The sequence below is a fragment of the Crassostrea angulata genome, chromosome 6, assembly GCF_025612915.1.
Source record: "Crassostrea angulata isolate pt1a10 chromosome 6, ASM2561291v2, whole genome shotgun sequence".
In the NCBI taxonomy this organism is placed as follows: Eukaryota; Metazoa; Mollusca; class Bivalvia; order Ostreida; family Ostreidae; genus Magallana; species Magallana angulata.
The window spans coordinates 44409988-44434765 of NC_069116.1; the positions used below are offsets into that span (position 1 = coordinate 44409988).

General features: G+C 33.9%; 1 protein-coding gene and 1 long non-coding RNA gene across 2 annotated transcripts; one reads left to right on the top strand and one right to left on the bottom strand.

Annotated features, from left to right (window-relative positions):
• Positions 1-8839: 8839 nt before the first annotated feature.
• Positions 8840-18288, bottom strand: LOC128186849 (uncharacterized). The gene is made up of 3 exons (XR_008243982.1): positions 15651-18288; positions 15166-15255; positions 8840-10466 (listed from the first exon to the last, which is right to left on the bottom strand). It is a non-coding gene; the product is annotated as an uncharacterized LOC128186849 (long non-coding RNA).
• A 1637-nt stretch (positions 18289-19925) lies between these two features.
• On the top strand, positions 19926-23442 carry LOC128190832 (uncharacterized). The gene is made up of 3 exons (XM_052863043.1): positions 19926-20084; positions 21883-22178; positions 22469-23442. The coding sequence occupies exons 1-3, from the start codon at positions 20041-20043 to the stop codon at positions 23140-23142; spliced, it is 1014 nt and encodes a 337-aa protein (XP_052719003.1). The 5' UTR covers positions 19926-20040; the 3' UTR covers positions 23143-23442.
• The last annotated feature ends 1336 nt before the right edge of the window (positions 23443-24778 follow it).

The following is a 24778-nucleotide window of genomic DNA, read 5'->3' on the forward strand; positions in this document are numbered from 1 at the left end:
TAGCTTGTGGTTTCTCAAAATATACCAGGTGCATATTTCCCGATGTTTTAGAGGCTTTTTTCGGCCATCTAACAGGGCTCATCCTGTAAATCATCAATTAACATGTATAATCAAGCATTCCTGGGAGATTTACATCATTCATAGGGCTGAGAGGAAAAAGGAGTGGTATAGTCACCGCAAAATTCCATTAGGGCCTTATGCCGTCGTCTTTGTCAATTTTCGGCCCACAATTATTCGATTTAGTGAAATGTAAAGTAAACCATTTCTTTGTCTACATTTGTTCAGTCGACATATGTTTAGGAAATGAAAGTTTTATGATTGGTAAGTTATTTCTAACAATTCTTTGTCTGTTAATATTGTTGTAATGTAAACTGGTGTCTATGTTGTTCTCATGAATTTTGCAACCCTAAGAATAAGATGCGACTATTGTATTTTCATATATCATTCCAACTTATCCGAAAATAAAGAAATAAGAAAATGAAGAGTTCAGTTGGTTTTGCGGAAGATTTTATTTTGTGAAGAATTTGTAACCAAGATTATTTTTCACGGCATGCACATTTTATTGTCAAAAAGACCCTATTTTCATGTTTGAAATTTGAATTCAAAAATAAAATTTATCTTAAAAAGAGGAAATACTTAAGTACTGTATGTAAGCTATGAACATTGTAGTACTCAACTCCCTTAGTAATTTTACAACTAAGGCTTCCCGTAAAGAGGAAAAATATTCGAATAATTTCAAAATATAATAGTTTTTCTAGTACCATATGTCGACTCAGCCGTTGGTAGAGTTTAGTAAAAATATTCTGAGGGCAAAAGCTTGGAATTTTATAATTCGTCAAGTTTGTAAAATTACGTGTAGTTGTGGTAGGTCAGAAACCAAGAGAAATAGTTCTACAATTGATGTAAATAATTAATTCAGGTATAATTGATCGAAGTACATGTACTTTCCATTAAATAATGTCATTTGTATTATTCATAAAGCATATGGTTTTGGGGGTTTGGGGGGGGGGTTGTTTTTTTTTTGTTTAGTGTAGAGTTTCCTATAAATCATCTTAAATTTTAAATGTACATACTCCTATTACTGTAGTGTAAATGTTGTGTTCTCAGGCTCGTTTGAATTCGAGTCATTTTATATACATGTATAACTAGTTCGTATTTATAACACTTTGATCATTGTTTCTAAGTCGCATTTGCTTTTTTTTTTTTAAATAATATGAAATAATTATACCATATTTTTTATTTTTATGCATGGAATATTATTCTGGATGAGCTTATTTCTGATATTTCTTATCGATTATAATAAAAATTAACGTAATAATTTTTTTAAAATGATATTTACATGTAGGAATAATATTATTCTTCATTGAACAATAAGTGATTTTCAATCAAAGTTTTTCCATTTTGATATGCTATTTATTAGGATTTTAGGAAAAGAAACCATTGCTATTTCTTTTTTTTATTCTTTCCTTCGTTTTTTCTTTCTTTTTTTTTTCTTCTCTTTTGCTAGTTCGATGCACATCTGTAGATTTGGTCTTAAACTTTCTATAATCGTTTAGATGAATTATACATCAATAGATTTCAAACATCAATCTAAAAAGTATCATTAACTTTCAACGAAATATCCTCTTTAAATATTCAAACAATAACTCAAAATCGAATTTTTCGAACACAATGGGTTTTTTTTTCAAAATCTAATTTACATATAACAAAGGTAATTTAAGAAGTATTTTAATCAACTATATTAATGAATTGAAAAGGATTGAACAAAAGAAAAAGGTACACAAAACATTGCTTTTTACACAAGATACATATATTACCATATTGTTTTTATTATATTGAAGAGAATAATGTTGTATATAATGAGGGAAAAGGTGAAAACAAGAAAGAAAGTTAAGACTAATAATGAAGAAAAAATTAGTGGGTAACAAAATAACTACAAAAGATAAAATTTTGGTATTTTCGTTAATTTTTAGTAACTATCATTTTAGGAGGAAAAAAAGATGATTTTATTCATGTTTTTACTATAAGTTTTGGAAAAGTTAGATTTGATTCTTTGGGGGAAAAAAATCAACAAAACCTTGTACACTACGGAATACTTCAAAAATAAAGTATGGTCATTAATTAGAATATTTTTTGGCGCTTGTCCAGATTTTTATTTCAATTTTATGTAATAATTTTGAGTTTTTAAAAATTCCTCAAAAGATCTAGTGTTGTGCTGCATGTCTTTTTTCATGGTCATGGTTTGCGTTTTGTTTTTGTTTGCTTGACGGTTTGTTTTTTTTTTATTTTAGTTTGATCGGTATTTTCTTTGTGGGGAATTTTTTAGTACCAACTTTTATCCCGAATTTAGACCACCCGATTTATCAAAATGGAATGGCTAGATAGTTTGGTGTTCTTTTGCAACATGCACTTGCAGGGGCGAACGATGGGTGATTTTACTTTATTTCGGTCATAGTACGAACCTGGGCCCCGGCAGCGAGTAATTTTAGTAATTTATAATATACTTTTGCCGGTGGTCCAAACCCTTATTTCGCGGAGGAATTTCCTGTTTGTGACAAAGAATCCGTTTTTTTTAGTTACTGCGCATGTCGATGCAAAAGGTACGCCCAAATAAATTCAAATGAAGAGGGGTTTTCAGTCCTATTCGATATAATGGCCAGGGAAAGAGATGTATTTCCCGTTTACAGACCCAGGGAATACGTGGTTTGTATATTTACCTTTCTAACAGTTGTTTTCTCCTAAGGAATTGAACGTGCTGTACACCTAGTAAAGGACTAGTGTTCGTGGCAATCTTTAACATCATTTTGAAAATCATTACGCAGTTGTTATTATTATTATTATTACGTAACTTGAGACAATGGAGAAATCTGAAAATATTCTCTTTGGCGTTCAGTTTTCTTTGTGATCTTGAATAACTGCTTTCTTTGCTTTTTTTTTCTTTTTGGTGCGTTCGGTCGATTGTGTAAACATAAATCTTATACACAAACATGACCATAAAAAAGCTTATAATTTTTCGGGTTTTCTTCTTTCTTTTTTTGAAAAAATATAATTTCTACTCAATGTTTGGATTTTTTGCTAAATAAGATTAAATTGCTTATCATCAGGAATACACTTATAGGTGTGTGATAGCGGGTTGATAAGGATCATGTTGCTAATATTTAGAAGGTTGATAGGCAGAAAACGTTATAAAGTCTGTGTACACGTTAAATGAAATATACATTTACATATATATATAGACAGGTTAAATCGCTCAATTAAAATTCTCTCTCTCTCTCTCTCTCTCTCTCTTTCTCTCTCTCTCTCTCTCTCTCTCTCTCTCTCTCTCTCTCTCTCTCTCAAACACACACCCAGAAACACAAACACACACTCATGCACCATTCCTTTTCGAAATTTACATGCAAGTCAGTCTGATACAGCAAATCGTTTATAATTATCAAAACGTCATAAAAGACATGAATGACAGCCGCTTATAACGCGAACGGAAGAGCTTCACTATACATGCATACCGCATCAGAGTACATAGATATGAAAATTCCTTGTGTTCAATCAATAATGCGAGACAGCTTTGTTTAGGGCAGGTTAGTTTTCTCGTCCTTGAAAGTCTGTCGTCTGCAAATGGATGAGAATGACTTAATTTTAGGCTTGGTTTTTTTAACTTCCCTTTTCTTTCTTAAATATACGCCATGTTGTGTCCTCATTGACATCTGTATATAATAAGTTTCTTTGATCGTATTCTATAATATAAGTTGACTCTGAAGCTTTATGTGTATTAGTTTTTATCAGCTGATCACGAATTTGACAAACCCATTTTTCTCGGAAAACAATTTTTCGCGCCGTATTAAGAACTCATAAAACCTAAAAAGGCAGAGTATGTTTGTTTATGATTAGATAGAATAAAAAATACCGATGATTTTTAAAGTGACTCATTTTCAGAATTGCCTCCATGTTTTTACGTTATTTATTTTCTGATTTTTAAACTGTATTATTTTTAAAGTAAATACAAAATTTAGTTAAAAAGATATTTAAAATTTGATTTAGTGCTTAAAATATACTTACTTGACTCTTGTTATACGCAACGAAGAATATTTTTCCCAATCCTATTATGTTTTACATAATAAAATACTGTTGAAATTATTTTAAAAAAAAAAAAAAAGTATTTACACGTTCTTAAAAAAGAGAAAAATTGTTATGACGCGATCAACCTAACGATACATTAATCAACTAAGACTTAAAAGTCACCTTAATGAAAAAAAAATATCAAAACGTCTTATTGTTATTGTGGAACAAGTAAGTCTTTTGTATAGTCACGCAAATTGTAAGTTTAAAGTTACAATTTGCACCCAATAGGCACCTACCAAGGTTACGTGTGAACTTGTTTTGTATTTTATAATTACCAGCTGTGTTTGACATTCATATATCCCCCGTCAAGATATGTATGGATTTGCTGCCCACTCATCACGATATATAATGTGTCCGTATTGGCACAAAACCTACGATCGTTTTTTTTAAATATTTTTTACTAGCTAAAAAGCATAAACTAAAACAAAAAGGTCAAATGCATGTCGCAGAGTGAATTTACTATTGATGGAGCATGCTATATGTCGGAAGTAATTAGAACTAGTAATCTTGTTAAAGTCACTTTTTAAACCCAGTGGTATTATTGACCTAGTTTTAAAGGGACTTTTTTTTAAGTGCACTAGCCGGTCTATTGGTATAATTACAAACTTGTTAGAAATGCGGTGAGTCCCTTGCACTGATCGAGTTTCCAGAGATTATCGCTTCGATCTTTTCGGGTACAGCGATAATAATTCAAGGGTTGGCAATGAAAAAAAAGACATCCGTGAAAAGTCTGCAAAATGAGCCTCCAGTCCAAAGTATAAAACATGCATTATTGCATGTCCCTGCAGCGAATCTGTAATATTAGCCGCTGTACAGATGCATGTTCTTAATGGGGGGAAAACATCGCTCTTTCATATATTCCGGTTGGGGTAGAAACAATTTGAAATTGTAACCGCCAATTTTCCCCTTTAATAAATGTATTCAGGTTTTCTTTAACAATATCCTTGTAAACTAATATTGATGCGCAAAATGTGTCCATCCAGCTCTTTGTGGCAAGATGACAAATATTTCTGCATTTCTGGCTTGAAATGTTCCTACTAAGAGCCCAATCATGTATTTTGATTTCAAAATAATCTCTCTGCGCGCAGTATTCAGCAGCAATACTTTCCATCATATTCATATCAAGCATCTAAGAATCGCATGTCGAAAAAAAATTATTAACCATCTATCAAATCTAGGAATAAATTGTATATACATTGTATAAATGATTAACAACATTGTCCAGTTGTTTAAGAATATTATGTTTATCGAACCGATCGTAATGATTAGATAAAAGTGGGTTTCATACTGATACTATTAAGTCATATTACAGAAATTATAAAAGTACTGTCGTTATAAAGATTCTTTAAAATCAAAATTTGCGCTTGTACGTACAAATTTTGATTTTTGAAGAATCAAAATATTTGAAAACGAGAGTATATGTAGCATTTTGCTTATATTACAAATAGTATATTCAGTAATTAACAATCTCTTTTTAATGGAATTTTCAGAAAAAATATTCCCGTATTTTCTCGAGTTTTGAACAAAAAACAACTTTTCTCGCTGGCATTGCCTTTCATTATTTGAGCGGTGTACTTTTAAGTAGTTAACCAATTCCTTGTTTCATTTTGAGGAAATAAAACCTGGATTCCGCCTTTCAGTGATTAAATTTCAGCTAGGGTCATGGATTGTACCTACTAGAAGTGGGTTAAAGTTACCCTACAGATTACAGCAAGCGCAAAGGGTGTCTAAAACTATACGACTCTGACATGAAAACCTATTCATTAAATTTATGATACTTCCGACACCTGAACAAAAGACCCTTCGGTCGTGGTACTCTGTTAAAGAGAACCACCATAAAATTAAAGATTGAATTCTTCTTCTATCCTCCGATTGAAATTAAATTCCTTGAAAGGTATCAAGTACTTATAAATATTTTTCATTCAAAGTCTGATTTTTAAATTTTGAAAGTATTTTTTTAAAATGTATTCTTCAAAGGAAGTTAAACTTGAACCATTGCATTAAATGCTAAATATATAATAGAGTAAAAAGCTCACACAAGACAGATAACTCTCTTATTCTTTCGTTTTCAGCAAACATGGTCAGGCAGGCGGTTTTCTTTTTTCGCGCGCGCGCTGACTCAGACCAACCCTGAAGTAACCGCAAGTATGTGCACTCCTTTATGTAGATTCGGAAACCATGTGGCGATCGCTTATAACAAAATATCTAACAATCGCAATGTGCCAGGTTCGTTTCATTTTCTTTGTGTGGTTAAGTCGGAATGTCTCGCAGTCCTAATATTGGTCAAAACAACTTCATACAATCTTTGTTTGGTTACCTTCACTGGGGATTAGTTTTTCGCACCTTTTCGTCTTTGTCAAAGAATTAAGAGTGAAATGTTACTTAATGCGTTACAAGGATACTTTTTGTCTACTTCACTTATTAATAATTCTTAATATAAGTCTCATTATAATGAATACACTAGAAATTAATATGTTTGGGTTCGAATATGATAACGTTTCTTTAATAAAGGCCCACCGAAAGATTTGACTGTAAAGTACACATATTTATAAATAAAAACGTTAATAGTTAAAATTTAAAAACCGGATTATTCATTAACGACATGTATTCCACCCTTTGAATAAGACATGTATACCGTTCAACTAGCCCCCGGTTTGTTTGGTACTATCGGTGATAGCTTAAACATGTTTGAATTAGTCATTCGGTTTACAAAGCAACACTTTGCCATATGTCATTGCGGTTAGGCTAGCTCCAGAAAGGGTTCAGTCCATCCTTAATATCGACAAACTTGTCAAAATCTCCCTTTCTTGCGGTTTCACCCGTTCATTTGTAGAGATTGGGCGATCCCCACATCAGAAGCGTTTCTTATCATCTTTCATGTGGAAATGGGCTCTGATATCGAATTAAAAAGCCCTTTCTTAAAACCTTATTCATCAACACAAATGTAATGATATTTTAAAAAAAATGTTTTGATCAAAGTGTAAGATTTTTGCCGAAAAACTTGTAAACAAAATTAGCATGCTCGGCTTTATTAGACGAATGGGTCGCTACAAGGCCACCTGCAATGTTTGTTTCCTGTTTCTTCGTGAAATTTTCATTCATAGAAGTTTTGTTGAGGAATTTGTGTAATTTCACCCACTTTTTTTCATGTGGTTTATAGCAAGGGAATTATGCAGCTGTATTATAGTAAAACTGGTGAATGAATCGCACAGCGCTGAATACATTAACGAATATTCACATCTGCCCTCCCACGGACCAAAATATCTTTTGTCATCATTAGCTCTTATTACGCAGTTGAAGAAAGAAACAAAAAAAAGATGTGTATGAATAAAAAGAATTTGGTAATGCGCACTAGAACAATCGATGACCTTAGCAATCGACCACTTAATTGATTCTATCATCACAAAAAAGGAGGAAGGTCATGTCGTTTGAAAATTCCTTTATATATAGTCAGTTTGACAGTACAACACGAGCACATGATAATGGCTAATGTTACACGTATATTTTACGCGTGATTTCGAGGCACTGATTTGTCAATTATCACAAAAGTTATTTTTGAAAGACCGAATTTCTGCTCAGTGCTTCTTAATTTTTTTTTCTGCTCCAAATCCTCCTACAGTTAATGTCAAAGTAATTAATTGGGGCATGCATAGGAAGTTACATGTGTAGGTTATTAACTATAATCTCCCCCTCCAAGTTCTAACAGAAGCCGGTTAGAGTCTGTTTACGCATTATTACTATTAAATCTAGTTAGGGGGACTGTTATCTTTAAAATGAATTGAACATTTTAATTGTTGAAGAAAAGAAAAGAATTGAAATGTAACAAAACTACTTTTTCTCTTCCTTTTTGCACGACCTTCAAATTAGCTCTTATATAAAAACCACGCGTTATTTTGGTAAGTAGGTTATTCCTATAATAATTATCATAAACAATAAAGAATTACACACTAAGGTAAACAGCTCGCGCAGTTATTTCTTAGATTAATTCTATTCGCTTGCCAAGGGTCTCGCTTGGTGGTGAAAACATATTGCAAAATACTACGGAAAATTCTGGGGGAGTAGTTATTGTATGCATATAGGAGTTGCTCGGTTGAAAAGGGCTTTTACCTTCAGTGGGTCACAAGTCAACGACTTGGCAACCACAGGCGCGTGCGTGCACTCTCGCGCCAACCAATGACCGGAAATCGTCTGCATCGTCATCAGCTTGCTATACATGTATTACAAAGATAAAGATAAGAATTCGGCGAAAAGGAGAATATAAAATGTCAACAAAAATTATCTTTGAAGATAACTCTTACAGCCAGTCTCTCTCTCTCTCTCTCTCTCTCTCTCTCTCTCTCTCTCTCTCTCTCTCTCTCTCTCTCTCTCTCTCTCTCTCTCGTCATAAATGATAAGGCAGTGAACTTAAAAACATTGAATATGATATTCCATTGCTATTCGAGTCGATATTAAATGAATTTGACATATCATATATCAGATTCATCAACATGTGAAGTCGAGAACCTGTAAACCGAGATTCGATATTTGTGTAGATTTTTCTGCTTTTCTGATTAAGACCAAAGAGTTTTTTAGATATATGCATTATACTTACAAGACAACGAAAATGTATGCAAGAATATACTATATTGTAAGATATTAGTTTGGTTAATTTTCTGTACTTATTTCATTGTTTCATATATTCTATTTATTAGGCTTAAAACTGTGGTCTGGTGTGCCCAAGTCAAAGAAAATTTGTTACTATCTTATATAATGAAAAATGAACATTTTTCCCGGAAGTAATGGTCCTGGTTCATAAATTTAGTCTGTTATATCAGCAATTTCTCTTTCCCAGATCAATGATATTCATAAAGTGTAACTAAATGACAAAGGAATTGAATGGACACCCACCATTTCATACGTGACGTGCTAAACATCAAATGCAAATACAATCAATTAAACAACCAACGTGTTCAAAACTGTTTATTCTTTTAGATGTATAACATTGTAATACTGTCATGTAATTTTCGAATTTACCGAGTGGCAGTAAATACAAAATTTACAACATGACATGTTGAAAAATTTGTACTTACTGCCACCCGGTTAATTCAAAATTTACAACATGACAATACACAAGTACATTAAAACACTGTTAAGTTAAGCTTAAGGCACGGTTTTGTGAAATACAACTTTAAACATGTTAGAAGTGCATTGTATTAGACACATACATGTAATCATTTCATAATTTCACGAGGATTTGCATTGTGAAATACTCCAATCAAAATCTGAGATTAAGGGAAGGGAGATAGTTGGTTAAATGTATAAAAAAAATCTATGATATCATTAATTATAGATTTTTAACAATAGGTGAAATCTACAGATTTCCTAATATGACTGTATTTTTTAATTAACAAAATTTTCCTTCATTAATTATAAATGACTTAAAAGTCTTCTAACACGCACATTCTCTTTTGAAAGGAGATTTTTGCTCTTTGTAAAAATAAGAAGTCAACAATTCTGTGTCAGACATATGTGATCATGATCCGCTGTTTTGTTAAGAGACTTGAGTGCAGTTGATGTGGGAAGAAGATACATTGATTAAGACCTTTTTCTATCATTCAGATATTGCTGTACATCTCATAAATGTTCATACTTCCCATTCAATACATAATAAATAATGTATGAAGGAGATACACTATATCCTCACAAAGGCCCTCATACAAAACTAATAAAATGCATACAAAAAACAAAGAAACCCAATTCGGAAATGTATTGTTAAGTGAGAATATTCGTAGCTTTATAAGATATGCTTGAATGATGTTGCGTGCGATATCTTTCAAATGCAGTTACACAAAGGCTTAGCTAATTGCTTCAAGTGTTTCCACAAGTGTCCGGCGTATTTTGCTCAAATGATAATCGCTTCCTCCAATAAAATTCCCACTACTTCCGCGGTCATTTCAACTTTATGAATGAAAAATAGTGGGCCAGTTGCAAACTTTTGCAGTGACTTTTACTATTGGCTATTGTCATCGTTTTTGTGATGGAAACAGTACGTTAGGGATATCCTTCTCGCAGGACAACACATGTTCCTGTTAAGGCTCTTATCGGGCAAAATACGTCACAGGTGACGCAAGTAACTCCTTTGAACGGAAGAGGCAAGGGATGTATCCGTTTTCCAAATTCAGTTTCATTTGCTTGTTCAGTTTGTGCTGCACAAAGTCAAAAGTTAAGAGTTTTTTTTTTACTTTCCTGACGATTTAATATTTTTTTTTTCAAAGGATCAATTTGTCCATGCTAACATTGTGGATATTTTTCTAAGGAAGCGCCAGAGAACTTTACGTGGAAGGAATGTTGTTTATGCGTGTGGAAACCTATAAATCAAATATTGAAGAAAAATCCACATTAAAGCCTTGTGAAGTTTTGTTTTTAAAAAAAATGATTGTGAAAAGCAATAATCAAAGAACCGTCGAATAGCTCCCTCATATTAATCGCAATATTACGTAAAGCAAGCGACCGTAGCGTGGAGTGAATACTATTTTTATTTTTTACAGGATTTGATTTAGTTTAGAAAGAAAAAAGTTGTAAAAAAATATTATTGTTGAAGCTAGAAAATTGATCAAATGAATGATTATGAACTCAATACAGCTACATCGTGTGTATTTGTGATGATAACAGATTGTGAGGTCTTCCCCCTCACGTTCCAGTGTGTTACATTCTTTGTGTGTGATTTAACCGGCGGGGTAACAGATTTTTGTGTATTTTATTGTGATAGTGGGTGCGTAGTCTAGCTTATTTATATTGGGACATTAAACCTTGTTTACATCATATGGTAATAAGTCTTCAGATACGGCTTTACACTTTAAAGAAATTGGTTTATTTCGGGCTTATTTTCCATCTTTTAATCATTTTTTAAAGCTATTTCTTACAAATATTTTTTTCAAATGAAATATTGAATCAACAATCTTTTGTTTTGTTCTTTAAAGTGCATAGGAACTAACAAAACTTTTTTTGAATGAAAGGTGACTGAGTACGACGCATGCCTAGTCATCACTGGAGCATATCCGGGATCGATGAAAACCAGCAGACGACGAAAGGCCCACGTGAGGAGAACGCAGACAGGACTCAGGCGGAAAGGTAAGGGTCGATTTTATCACTCACAGGATTTTTTTTTTCACAATGTTCATTTGAAGAATATGATTTAGTTGATTAATTTGTAAAATATTTTAAAATACCGATATATTATTTTTTTTTTAAATATTGGTTTTAACGACTTAAAATTTTTTATTTCGTTATATTTCTGATGAAACATTTGGTGTATGTTTCAAATATTTGAACATGAGGATTGTTTAATATTTTGTGTTTTCAATGTATTCAACCAGTATTGCCTAATGCGGGGTCATATGTACACTCATTGACGATGATTCACTGGACCGTGCAATATAAATGACGTAGATTTAAGTCATGCTTATTATTAAGTGTTTCATGTACCAATAAAGTGCCTTTTTCGCGCTGTACAGTTTAACATTGCACTGTAAATATATGGATAATAGTGTGTTTAATTAATTGAGAAATTTCTGTGAAATCGTGATTTTGGATGATGAAACTTTTCTCTATTTTTGAAGATGATGTATATAAATCGAAATTCTTGCCCAAAATAACCTTTAGTAAGGGCAACTACGCAGTTTTTATAGCGGGATGAGGTAAGATTGTAACACTTCTTTACTTATCTCTGTTTGTTTTGAATACATTGGAGTCAATAGGGACATATGACGATCGATCCAAACATAGCTTGATATAAGTAGTTTATGAACAATCGAATCGACCAGACGGATTAATTATAGCTTTATGATTGAGCACGTTTCAAACCTTTCGGTGCAGACAAATTATCTGATCTGAGTTGGTCAATTTTGAGGTCAACGACATGCGAAGCGGTCGTTGAAACCGTCCGACCCATCCAATCGAAATGGCCCAGGATAGCATAAAGGAAAAAAAATCGGGACATCTAGTTTTCTTCTTTGTTGCCAAGATATTACATTATCATACACGCGACGAATAAAAAAAAACAATGAAGAAATTTGTTCTTAAACACACTGGATGCTTCGTTTAAATGAATGAAGATTGTTCCTTGTGAAAAAAAATTGGATTGACGAAAAGGCAGTGACCGAATAAAGTTGGTTAACTCTTCAGGCAGAAGAAGAGAACAAAGCTCAGGATTCATGGCATTGAACCAGATCGGGAATTCCCCTCATAGCCCTTTTAACCGTTGGAGAATGGGTGTGACTTGAAGAGGGTCGTCGCCCCATATTCTCTCCAGACATATAGGTCAAACAGTTCTCGGAAGGGTAGTTCGATATTTTTCTTTCGGTTTTTGTTTCATACGAAACACGCCCCTGAAGACGATCAGTTGTCCAAAAGATTTCAATAAGAGAAAGGGGAAGAGAATAGAAGACATTTTCAAATAACAGCTGTAACATAATTAATAATATTTTAGATTTGGTGGACACAAGGGTTCGAAATAACAATCATTTTGATCTCAAATGGCACGAGGGAGTTATTTGTCATTCTCTTGTTGCTACACGTATGAAATGAGGAGTGAAAAAGACCCGCGCAAATTCCAGTCATGCTTTGTGACAGATGTTTTCGTCTTAGGTTCTGTTTGACCAATACACTCCTCCATTTTTTTTATTTGGTTATCGAAATACTCGTTTCTTTGTTTAGATAATCCTACACTAAAACGAACAGGCGGAAAATTGGTCAGATGTCGTAGGCTTCCGCTCCTCAAAACTAGAATGCCAACTTTTGGATAATAGTTTCATCGTATTGACAATTAAACACCCAAACCAGATAAAGTCAACAGTTCCCTGTTAAGAGCACGTGTAAATAGGTTTTTCTTCAGAATTTTATCAATGGTTTAAATTTTTTAGGTCAGGAAGTACTATGAATTATTCATGTAATGACATTTGAAGTAAATAATAGGACCGTATTTTAAAATGGAGATATAATATATTTTTCTATCATGCAAGATTATACACGTAGTACAACTTTCTCTGAAGGTTTGTAAAAAGGAAAATGGTGTCGGGGGTAATCTAGAATCGAGACGAGCACGTGCATCCGCCGACGACAGTTAATTAGTGTGAGGGGGAAAATGTCGAATAGACTGTGATTTTTATATCGTTTGATTCAAGGGTGGGCTGGTATCAAGAATGGTCTTTGTCAGAGAGAAGTAGTCTGACATTCAGACACGATAACTGACTGCGTTTTCGGTGCTCCCGCTCGTCGGGCTATATGACCCCAGTCGGGGTCACCGTGCATTCATGTATTCCAGTCGTGCAGGGTATTGTGTAAAGGATAATTAAAGTGACAACAGGGAATTAAAGATTTCCGAACACAGTCTATAGGGGATTTTTTTCTGAATGGGACTGGATTTGAAGGTTAATTGCATCGCTCCCAGACTAAGGGGTCTGTGGGTTGATTTGTTTTGTAAGGCCGCCATCGGTTAGTACCGATGCTGCACGTGGCGTGTTAACAGGTTTGAAAAGGGCACAACGGATGTTTCTCTCACTTTGTTTTTATTTCTGATAACAAGTTGATTGTAATACACATTAATTAAGAAATGAAACTAGACCAATAAATAATGCGCTGTTCATTCGGTTAATTGATGGAAACTGGGTGTAAACGACGTTATGTAGTTAGCATTCACTTTTTGTTTCGTATGTTTTAACAAAATTTTAAACTATATGACTGTTATTTTCGATGGACTAGACATCCTTTCTAAGGGATGAAAGTTTCATCAACGATTCAGGATGTGGCCTTATTATTTTAGGTCCGAGAGACAATTAAAGGGACATCCAGTATCAGAAAAAGGAAGTTCGAACAGGTATACGATTTTTGATTGGTCCTTGTCCGGTATTGTTCGCGATAGGTATTGTTTAGTTTACTACCTCCTTTGCTTAGAGATCGACGTTTTGAGCAAGTATTTGGCTATGTTGAGCACCCAGGCATAGTTGATTTGTGTACATATGTATTTAATCAGATCAAACCCCTCATTTGAATTCCAAAGTTGCGAATGTATTAATGGACATAGTTGTGGTTTTTATGTTCTGAATTCCAACATAGATATGACTGTGTATTCAATCTTGACCTTGGTTGACCTTTGCAGGCGAGAGGGGTTTTTTATTAAAAGAGTTCAGTTCGATTAATTTATTGATTCGTTGCAGGCAGAATGACATGCCAAAGATTTGTTTGTTTTCAAAAACCTTTTTCGAGTCGATAACGGATAATTTATTTATTCTCATCGTGTGAAAGAAAGTTAGCAGCTTAATTTAACTGGTCATCCCCCGAGAGATCGTGAACATTCACCTCTCTTTTCACGATAAAAATCTGAAAACGTACAAGGTGTGGGCGTCAAGCCCGTCATGTCGATAAGAAATATGAATGAATGAGCTAAGCTCCATTCATCGGTTCAGGCCTTTACTATATTTACGTTTATACAATGTGTAGCAAAAGTCGACACCCATTCTGGTTTTCCTCTCCGTGATAACAAACATGGTTCAGTATGGATTAACCTGCTTTCATGGAATAGAGCCATTATAGGTAAGCCGACTTGTTGCTGCACTGGGTTTTTTTTTCTCTACTCCTTAATGACCCAAGCATCATGCTTAATCACACAGTGACTAAGAATGAATTTACTCCGCCATTTTTTTTCAAGTTGTGTGCTTGATGCATTAGGTTATGGTTCAACAACTTTTTTGTACGTAGATAGAATCATAAATTTTTCAGAAATCAAAATCATAACCGGTTATTCTTATACGATTATTTGTTGAATGTTAAATCAATTTTGGATTATGAAATTTTGTAGTTTTTAGTCTTTGTAACTTCTTTTAATTAGTTAACATACTTATTAAATGAAATATATCATTAAATCGTCAGCATAAATGCCAAAATGTATTTTAGATTTAGTATTTTACATCTCGAAATTATGACGAATAAAAAAGGAAATTCGGCCTTGTTCGAATAATGAAGGTTAGTTTGTAGTGCGGAACCGTAACTGGATGTTAGTTTTGAGCAAACCTGTAGATCCACATTGTTGACATGGTTGGCGTTCCTCTCCCATGTGTGCACAAACATGTCGCAGTCCGTCATTGTGTGATCTCGCGAGAGCTTTACAAAAGGTAAGTTAAGGTAAGTAAAGTATTGAGCCTAGATCAACACGTTGGAATGTTAGGCGTTTCAAATAACTTCATTTGTCGATGTGTCCCTTCACTTAAAAAAACATCGTGGGTGGTACGTATACCCTCGGTGCGTCATATTTATAATTTCTTTTTTCTTTTCATTCAATCCTTATTTTCGATTGTGACTGGAGACTTTTATTCAATAAGAAGTAAGTCAATTTTAAAAGGTATCAAAATTATGTATACTTCTTCCACTATATTCTTGTCAATATCATTTTTTCATATCAAGTTTTTCAAAGGATAGGTCATTTTATCTTATTTATTTTTTAAAGATAAAATAAAAGGTTTTTAAAAGTGGTAGGTGAAGCAATAAAATCTGCTTACCACGGGATGTTAGCGGTTTCCGTTCCACACTTAGAAAGTGCGTAATACTATAAAAGTGGACAATCCTTTATAGAATTTCCTTGTAAATAAACTACCTTAATGATAAAACTACCGTGTTAGGAGTACAAAAAATGGCGCACCTTACGCTTCATCAATGAATTAATAGGCTTTACAGTAGTATTAATTTATTAGATTTTTAATCATGTATATGTAGCCTCAAAGTCAAAATGTTATTTTTTGAATTAGAGAGTTTCTTCCTACGCTTATTTTTTTTCTTTCACGGTGACTGTGCACAGATGATATATTTCCTGGCTAGGTCACATGAAAACTACTCAGCTCTGCACGAAAATACCTCATGGGATTTTTTTATGTGCTGAGAAGGGGGTTTTACCCATGTGAACTTTGAACATTATAATATCATGTGATGTATGGACATCTCTCTCTCTCTCTCTCTCTCTCTCTCTCTCTCTCTCTCTCTTTCTCTGCTGTTAGTTTTTAGTTGCTTTTAACTCAACAGACTGGGTGATTTTAGAGTTCTCTATAGACAATTACATATAGTATATAACTATATATCAGCGACATCACCTGACTTTGCCTTACTTTTCAAAAATCAATATGCTAACATGTTTCAGAATTTTCGATTTGTTTCACGTATCAATGATTTTGTGGTACATGTACGTATCATACTAACTAGTTCGCGGAATTTATCAGACTTTAACGCGTATTTTGATGTTTCTATCGTGCTTTGTATGCGATTCTTTTTTGCAATGTAACCAGAAAACTGATATAATTTATAATCTGTATATCACTATCTTAATGCCTTGCTTTGATATTTCTTCTTCAGTCTCATTCCTCTTAATCGCTACATTCATGCAGTACATGTATGTATGTAGGCCTGACATTGGCATTTTCTTTCTTTGAAAACAATTGTCATCTCAACCCTTAGGTTATTTTCTAAAGGTGAGCATGTCATTGGTTAAAAAATATTATTACGCGAAATGCTATAAACGTGCGTTAATTGTAGTATTCTACGAAGGTATTGAGGAACAAACGATAGCGAAGAAGAAACATTAATAATGATGATTTTCCGCATCTTGTATTCTTCCTCATCTTGGCGTGGGGTATGCATAACATACAATGTAAAATGTCCGGTAGGGGTTTAAAATGCAATGTTAGAAAGTTCCGGGAATCTGAATAATTAAAGATATCATCTCACATTATATGACATGATTGACTCTTCTTTCACTCTTCCTTTTCATTTGTTACTTACACACGGGACGGCATGCCCTATCCGTCAGTCGCTGCCTCGTTTTGAATAGCAGGGACTGTCGAATGGGATTTGCTGTCTCGGGTCGCTCTTCAGTCGTATTTTCTAGAAAGGTACATTTATCTTATCGTTATTTACCATACTGCATTCATATATTCGAAACAGCTTGACCTTTTTGTTTATATAGACTGTTCTCTGTTTAATAAATGGGTCTTGGTTTGCTTTGAAACAGCGTGATATGTCACTTGATATTTATTCCTTTTTTCCTATAGGTAATTCACGTAACACCGTTCGAAGTGTTTTTCTAGTATGTGTACTTGCAAAAGTTTTCAATTAAGGAAATTTACTATGTACTTCATTTCTTTTATTTTGCATGACATTACACGTTTTCATATTCTATTATCATCGTCTTTTTTTTCCGTGCGGACACGTTCATTTGTGTTTACTTCCTGTATACCAACCCACGTGCATCATGCATTTTTAAAGTGGGTGGATTTTATTAAAACTTTTGTACGCGCTCTTAAACTCTCTGTATTCGCTGATCGTTCATCAATACACATATCTCTGCACGTAGTTTACACCAGTTTTCAAGAAACAGTCATTCTTGCCGATCTTGGAAAGGGTAGATCGTCCTGCCATTTTTATCAGTCACTGTGTGTTTAGAAAATCGCAGGACAGATATGAATGGCATAATAGACTACCGACAGCTGCCAATAGAAAAAAAGGACATAGTAAGAAATATTCCTTCAGATCAACGCAGAAATTAACTGTACATGGCCGCACATCGAAGCCAGAATTTCAAAGGAAAAAAGATTTAAGAGCCGATTGCGAGAGAACCTTACCCCATCATTTGGCAAAATATGACGTCACAGAAAAGTAAGTCGCAGTGTTTGATTATATAGCCGAGTTTCATCGTTATCTTCAGCAAGTATTAAAAAGGGGGTAACTGTTTTTAATTATACGCGTAAATTGTCTTAATTGTACTCATAATTATCCGTCTAATTTATATTTTCTAAGCGGAAGAGTAAAATATTTGTTGGTATTTCCATTAAAAAAAAAGGAAATTATTAGGCTGGCGTGGGTGGATGATATTTGGGTGAAGTATTTCGGAGACTTATATATATATTATTTTAAACATATTATATCGAATATGTTTGTCTAAGGCAATTAAATGATGGATTAACGTGATTAATGGAATGTCAATTTACGATTGAATATCGCTAGCGAGCTCATTGAAGTATCCCGACAAAATGCATATGGTGAATATAACTGACACTTTTAACACATGGATTATGAAAACAATGTCTTGTATTTTTAGACTGTAAATAATTTTAGCTTTCGATAATTCTTATGTAAAATCGACATTTCTTAGAAAGGAAGAATGAACAGAAAGATTATTTTGGGTTTAGAAGATTGATGTGGGTGCGTTCCCGGCACGACATCCTTGTTAGGGCGACATTTAATAGAAACAATTACAGTTACTTAAATATTACCCTTTCTATAGCGACAAATAAAGGTCTTTGGGGGGAAACATTACATGTATATCGTTCATAACCCGCTCGAGATTTTGGTCAAAACGGTGTGTTGATTACGTACAATATACACTACAAACCATGTCATCTTTTTTTATATTATTGAAGAAATGAACAAAAAGCACGGAAATATGTATGTATTATAGATGACATATTTATAAATAAAACACAACAACTGTACAACACAAATCGACAAACATTTCTTTGAGTAACAACACTCCAAGGAAGAAATTAACGTCACATTTTTAAACTCTTGAACTACCTTTTTCATAGTGTATGGGATTGTTGTGTTATTTGGTTGATTTTTTTTCCCGACACGACGTTTAAATTTTTTAAAAGGTTTACTCGTCCCGCAGGGCATGGTATTAAATATTAATTTCCATCTCGTCACAGGCGTGACGTAATTTCATTATAGTCTCGTGTGTCGTGACGTACGTGGATTGTTTGGTAAAGACATGACAGGCATTTACATTATTATATTTGTCAATAAAAACAAAATTAATCATACTCAAAACAATTTTTAGAAAATCAAACTAAATTCGTGCTATGCACCTGTCTATTAGCATGCATTCTCGTTTGTTAAACATATTTTGATATAGAAAATATATATTTCATTTCTTTTCAATTGGTAAACAAACTGATACGTTTATCATGTTTAATTGTGAATTTATTATATAATAAATATAGATTTAAAATTTCGCTTGAAAATTTTCAACCAATTCGGATGATATCAGAAACAGTTTGTGTGTGGGTTGCACCGAAAATGACGGGATTGGCAATTGTTGTCTCTATTTTATTGATTTCGCTTTTAAAAAAATTAGGTTCACATTCAATCATTAATGGATAGACTACAATACATATACCTATATAAAATTCCATCGACTAGAATACAATGCTTTTGTTTCAAGTATATGTTGTGGGGTTTTTTTCAATTAAACTTTCATGGTCTTTCTTTTATACCACTGGTTCAAGTTTGGAGGGGGTCCTTCTAAAAGAATAGATTCAAGTGTGTCTTGCCCAACCTAAAGTGGGGGAAAAATCATAAACTCGGATAGTTTATTTCTTGAAGAACATATTTAGAAATGTTATTTGCTATCTATCTTATTTGCTACCATTTAGAAAGATTTTCTCAAAATACATGTATCTATATTCGAACTAACCACAAGTTTTCCGTTTGAATGTAAATAAACATGCACACAATGCCTGCTCTTTGAAAACTGTAGTCCCTTTGAAAAAATGGTTATCATCAGAAAACATTGTTTATAAAATATCCTTGGCAGTTGCAACGAAACACTGAAAGAGCCCAGAGGATAAGTAATTAGACTGGTCAGTCACAGAGGAAAAGGAATTTGACTGGTCAGTCACAGAGGAAAAGGAATTTGACTGGTCAGTTACGGGTGTGATCCCTTGAGCGATGACCTTTGTATCTTGATAAGTACGAAGAAAGATAACTCGATGGCCTGTACACGCGTTGCCAGTGATGGTGCAATCAAGAATTACTGTTGTACTATAAATAGTTTGTTCATGGGTATATTAAACTTGAGCATATACAGAATAAGCAAAGAGCTTGAGTGTACATTTCCATCGTAAAATGGCTTCTGGTTCAGGAAATCAAGGGAACACGTCTTTTGACGGGTATGTTTTTACATGTTTTATTCTATGTTTGTCAGAATTATATATATGCAACATGAACCCAATATTGAAGAAAGGGGCACAAGTTTACTTTTTGTTTGGTCCGCTGTCCTAGTCACCTGCTTACTTACTTATGAAATATACATGTTATACTAAAAGTCATTAACCAACAACTAGGTAGAGAACAAGGGTATACGTATGTACTGGGAAAGACTCATACATATATAATCATGCAAATTGCTGGTGTCGTATATTCATGTATAGTAAACTTCCACCATGGTCAATTATCTCCGGAAGATTTACTTTATATTTATATTTTATTGTAAACTTTCCCCCATACACGGGAAGTTTACTATACAATGTTTTATTCCGCATAGTAAACATTCGCATTTTATCCTGTTTGGTTGAGATTTTACGTATCCTTTTTTTTCTTGGGGGGGGGGGGTGATAAATAATTTATTTTACTCAGTGAGAAAGCAACGTGATTTGTTGTCCGAGACCAAAGGCTGAGAGTGGCATATTTATCTTTTAAGAGCCAACAAATCATACTCCAACATACCATGTACTGTGTCCGAATCCTCGTCAACAGTAACATTTTTATACCATTCACTAAAATCATATTTTCGTCTAGGCTGCCACACAAAATTAGGGGTGGAATAGGGATGGGGATCGGTTTTTAAATTGATATTTGATCAAGTTTAGTTCAAACATAATATCCAGGTAGAGATTCTCTATGTATATAAAGGAAATATTTGCTTTACTAATTTAAAATTCTCCATATATGAAAATATCTTTGCAATTGACTTCATGGTAATATACTACAAAGTAATAAAGTAGCTGGGTGGAATGTTTACTATATTGCAGTTATTCATGTGGAAAGGTTTTAAAAAAATCCTTCAGTATTCTGGTATATCATCATATTATCATAAGTCAGTGTTATTAAAAAGGAATACTCGTTGACGTATATATTTTGTGGGTCTGAGATGAAAATATGTACAGTAACTATTAAGTGAAATTTATTTGTCATTTTATTGTGTAAATGGGTCTATTGTTGCAAAATTTTGTCTATGTTTTGTAAAGTATGATTTTGGCGGAAAAAATAAAATTACAAAATTATTTGTTGATGTGAAAATAATCAAAATGATTTGATATTATAATTACGAACACACAATAAACCATGTTTTGGTTAGTACGATGAGTGTAATAGAGAGAGAGAAAAAAAAATAGGAATTGGTGTTTGTTGATGCAGAACACAACACTACCGAAGCGTGATATACTTTGTCCATGGATGAGTTAACAGGGAAGTACTCGTATAATTTCCCGGTACATTTTAGTATGCTCTGCTGTTCTTTTTTCATTAAAAAAATAGAATTTTTCGAATATCTTTTATTAAAGACCATATAAGACGTCTGGAATTTTATACGCTAATATTTGATCATTTAATGTGACTAAACACTTAATTTCTGGCTTAGATGATGCCAGCAATTAATAATGTCACAGGACTAAATGCACATTGTTGCATTGACATGTTGTGACGGAAGATGGAGACATAGCCTGTCCGTAACTGGAGATAAATGTGTTACTTTTGCAAGCCTATATTTAAAAAATTTAAAATCTTTTGAATTTATTAATCATGTACTAATTCAAATTATTTGTAATTTTTTAAAATTACTAATCTTAAGTGTTTAGTGTTGGAGGTTGTTCGAGCAGGCACACAAAAAAGAAATATGCCAATTCAAGGCATATTCTAGTTTGAAAATAGTCTGTTCAAATAAAAACATGATCTGATGGTGTCTTCTAGACAACAGTTGCGTCAGGAGCTGTATGACAAAGGTTACGCAGTTGTCCCTGACCTTTTGACCCTGAAGGAATGCGACGCGCTGACGTCACAGTTCAGGGACTGGGTAGGCAAGTTTGAAGAGGGCCAGATTCCCCTCCAAAAGAAGAGCTCTGTGATACAATCTTACAGAGTCGGCCATTTTCAACAGAGCTGGGAGGTGCGTCTAAGGGCCAAGGCCGTTTTCCAAGCAGTGTGGGGAACGGAGAAACTGCTCTCTAGTGTTGACGGAATAGCCATCTCCAAACCACCTCTAAATGGTACACAGAAATAATTCTTTAAATTTTATAATAAATCACTTGTGTCCTCTTATTCTTTTTAAGTTTTGTAATGGCTTTTTGTTTTGTTGTGTATACTTTACCTAATTTCGAACTTACTTATTAATATTTTAGATACAAAAGAAAATCAAATACATGTACATAATTATAGCAATTTACAAATCACAGCGTTCCGTCTCAAAACAATAGAAAGATTTGACAACATTTATTCTATGTTTCAAATACACCGCTGAATATTTCTGTCCTGCTTAGATATCTATGAATTATTACAGCTGATGACTATCGTGACCCACATACTGACTGGCTACACTTAGACCAAGGGGTGCGACGAGAGGGTCTTCACGCATACCAAGGGGCCGTCTATCTGGAGGAGCAGACCCAAGACGATTATTGCTTTAGGGTGCTGCCAAAGTCACATTTATACCATGCTGAGTTTTATCAAACCTTTTCAGATGCTACAAAGAGAACAGAACGTAGTGATTTTTGTAAATTGTCTAAAACACAGAAGGATTTCTTTTATCGAAAGGGATGCAACTTGGTTAATGTTCCGGTGCCCAAGGGCGGCATTGTTCTATGGGACTCTAGGACCGTTCACGACAACACACCTCCGATCGCAAAAAGACCGAATCCCGATAGATGGCGCTTCGTCGTCTTTGTCAGTATGACGCCTGCCATCTGGGCGAGTGAAAAGGACATGGAATTCAAGAAGGACACCTATCGGCGAATGCTTCTCACGTCTCATTGGTCATCCCAAGGACTGAAAACGTTCAAAGAGTACATAGAAAATAAAAGGAAGCGGAACTACGTCAACGTCAGCATCGACCATTTACCGGACGTAGCTAAGACACAGGAAGCCAGGCTGTTGGCGGGAGACGAACATTACGACTTCGAGGACGGACGACCAAACGGTCCCGCTGCACCGAAATGGAGATTCGGTATTTATTAAATCCTCGGTACCTCTCGGTACCTTTAGCTATTCCTAGTGATCAGCTTAAAAGAGTGCCAAATGTTGTATGATTGTGTACGGAGACAGAGTAAACTCAGGGATTTTTCTTCCCCGTAAACACCGACATAACTGAGAATTGTAAGATATATACGAAATCATGTTGAACTCCAATTCAAACAATTATTCTTTTCCTATAGAATGCAAAAGGATGAAAGATGTCTAAATTATAGACAGACCTTTGTCTACCCCGAAATAATGGTTCATTTGCATGTATGATGAATAAACTAAATTTAAAGTAAATATATTTTATTCATATTTCCGTGGTATTTGACTATGTGCATGTCGTGATACCCCCTGGAGAGGATAGATATTGTTCAACTTCATGATAGTTATCTTTGGAAAATTATTATTTGTACAGGCATGTGTCGTGCCTTTTTCACAAATTTTTCTGGAGTTGTTTTGTATTGAGAAATTTTCAAAGAACATTATTTCATTATTTCAGGTAAATACATGTACAAGTATACCAGCATTATTGATTTATTTATTTCTTTCATTTTTGTATGACTTGTTAATATCCATAAAATAAAGTGGCGCTGTATTTTAACCAGTTGGTATTCAAGTATTAGTGTTAATTAAATCATCATTGACTTGGTACATGTAGTGCGGTTACATTGTACAGTAATCTGATCTTAAATTTCCGTCCTTGGGCTTTAAGAATAACCTTATGATACTGGCTTAATTCTAACTATAGGATACGAAGGTTTGTCCCTCTGTGTCAAGTCCTACCTTAGACGACATGCTTGCAGACCCAAGTCATTGTTAGCGAACCCGCGCTTTTCATTGGCTACGGGTGTCATGCTAGTTTCTCGTCAGTAGATGGATTAGAAGGAAGTACATAAAAAAAAAATTGAGCTTTTAACATAGCATACAATGTACCTGATTTAACATAAATATTTATGGTTTTATCGCTAAATATGTTGAAATGGTCACGAAATGTGTATTAAATCTTCCCTGTTTAGTGATCAAGGTAAATGTATAAATCAACAACAAATATCAAATTACTTCATTCAATCTAAACGTTTTATTCCATATGCAAGAACCGGGGATAGGTGACACCTTTTCAATAAATCAAACTGTTTTCTGAATATCAGAGAAAGGGGCATCCTCAACAATATAATTATAGCTCTCTTCATTTGCTATTTATCTTTAAAAAGGTTACTTTTAGAACAAATTGTGAAGAAATATAAATAGTGTTGTTGATATTCGAGACTAGCTGTAGTACCGTTGCCTCAGGGGGAATTCGGGTTAACAGTCCGTCAACCCGAATTTCCAGTGGAGCTACAGTTCTGCAGCTAATTCGTCAACTTCATCGTTTCTTGACCAAAACAAAAAACAAAACAAAACAAAACAAAAAACAAAGCAGTAGAACTTTTTGGCATTACTTACTTTTATTGTGCCTTTTTGTTAGGCGCACTTTCTATGGCTGAAATAAAACCGAGTTGTGAAAATCATGTGGTTTTTTTCTAATTGCCCTTTAAAACTTCAAATTATATTTTTATAATAAGAAATTATGTTTTGATAAAGTATCTATAGAGGTACTCAGATTTCAATGCATCGCAATTTACGCAATGATCTG

What these genes read in the sequence shown, in the direction of transcription:
- LOC128190832 (XM_052863043.1), top strand. Translation starts at nt 20,041, where the DNA reads ATGGCTTCTGGTTCAGGAAATCAAGGGAACACGTCTTTTGACGG. An exon ending in GGGAACACGTCTTTTGACGG is followed by an intron (nt 20,085 to 21,882) that starts GTATGTTTTTAC and finishes GGTGTCTTCTAG; the next exon opens with ACAACAGTTGCGTCAGGAGC. An exon ending in CTCCAAACCACCTCTAAATG is followed by an intron (nt 22,179 to 22,468) that starts GTACACAGAAAT and finishes GAATTATTACAG; the next exon opens with CTGATGACTATCGTGACCCA.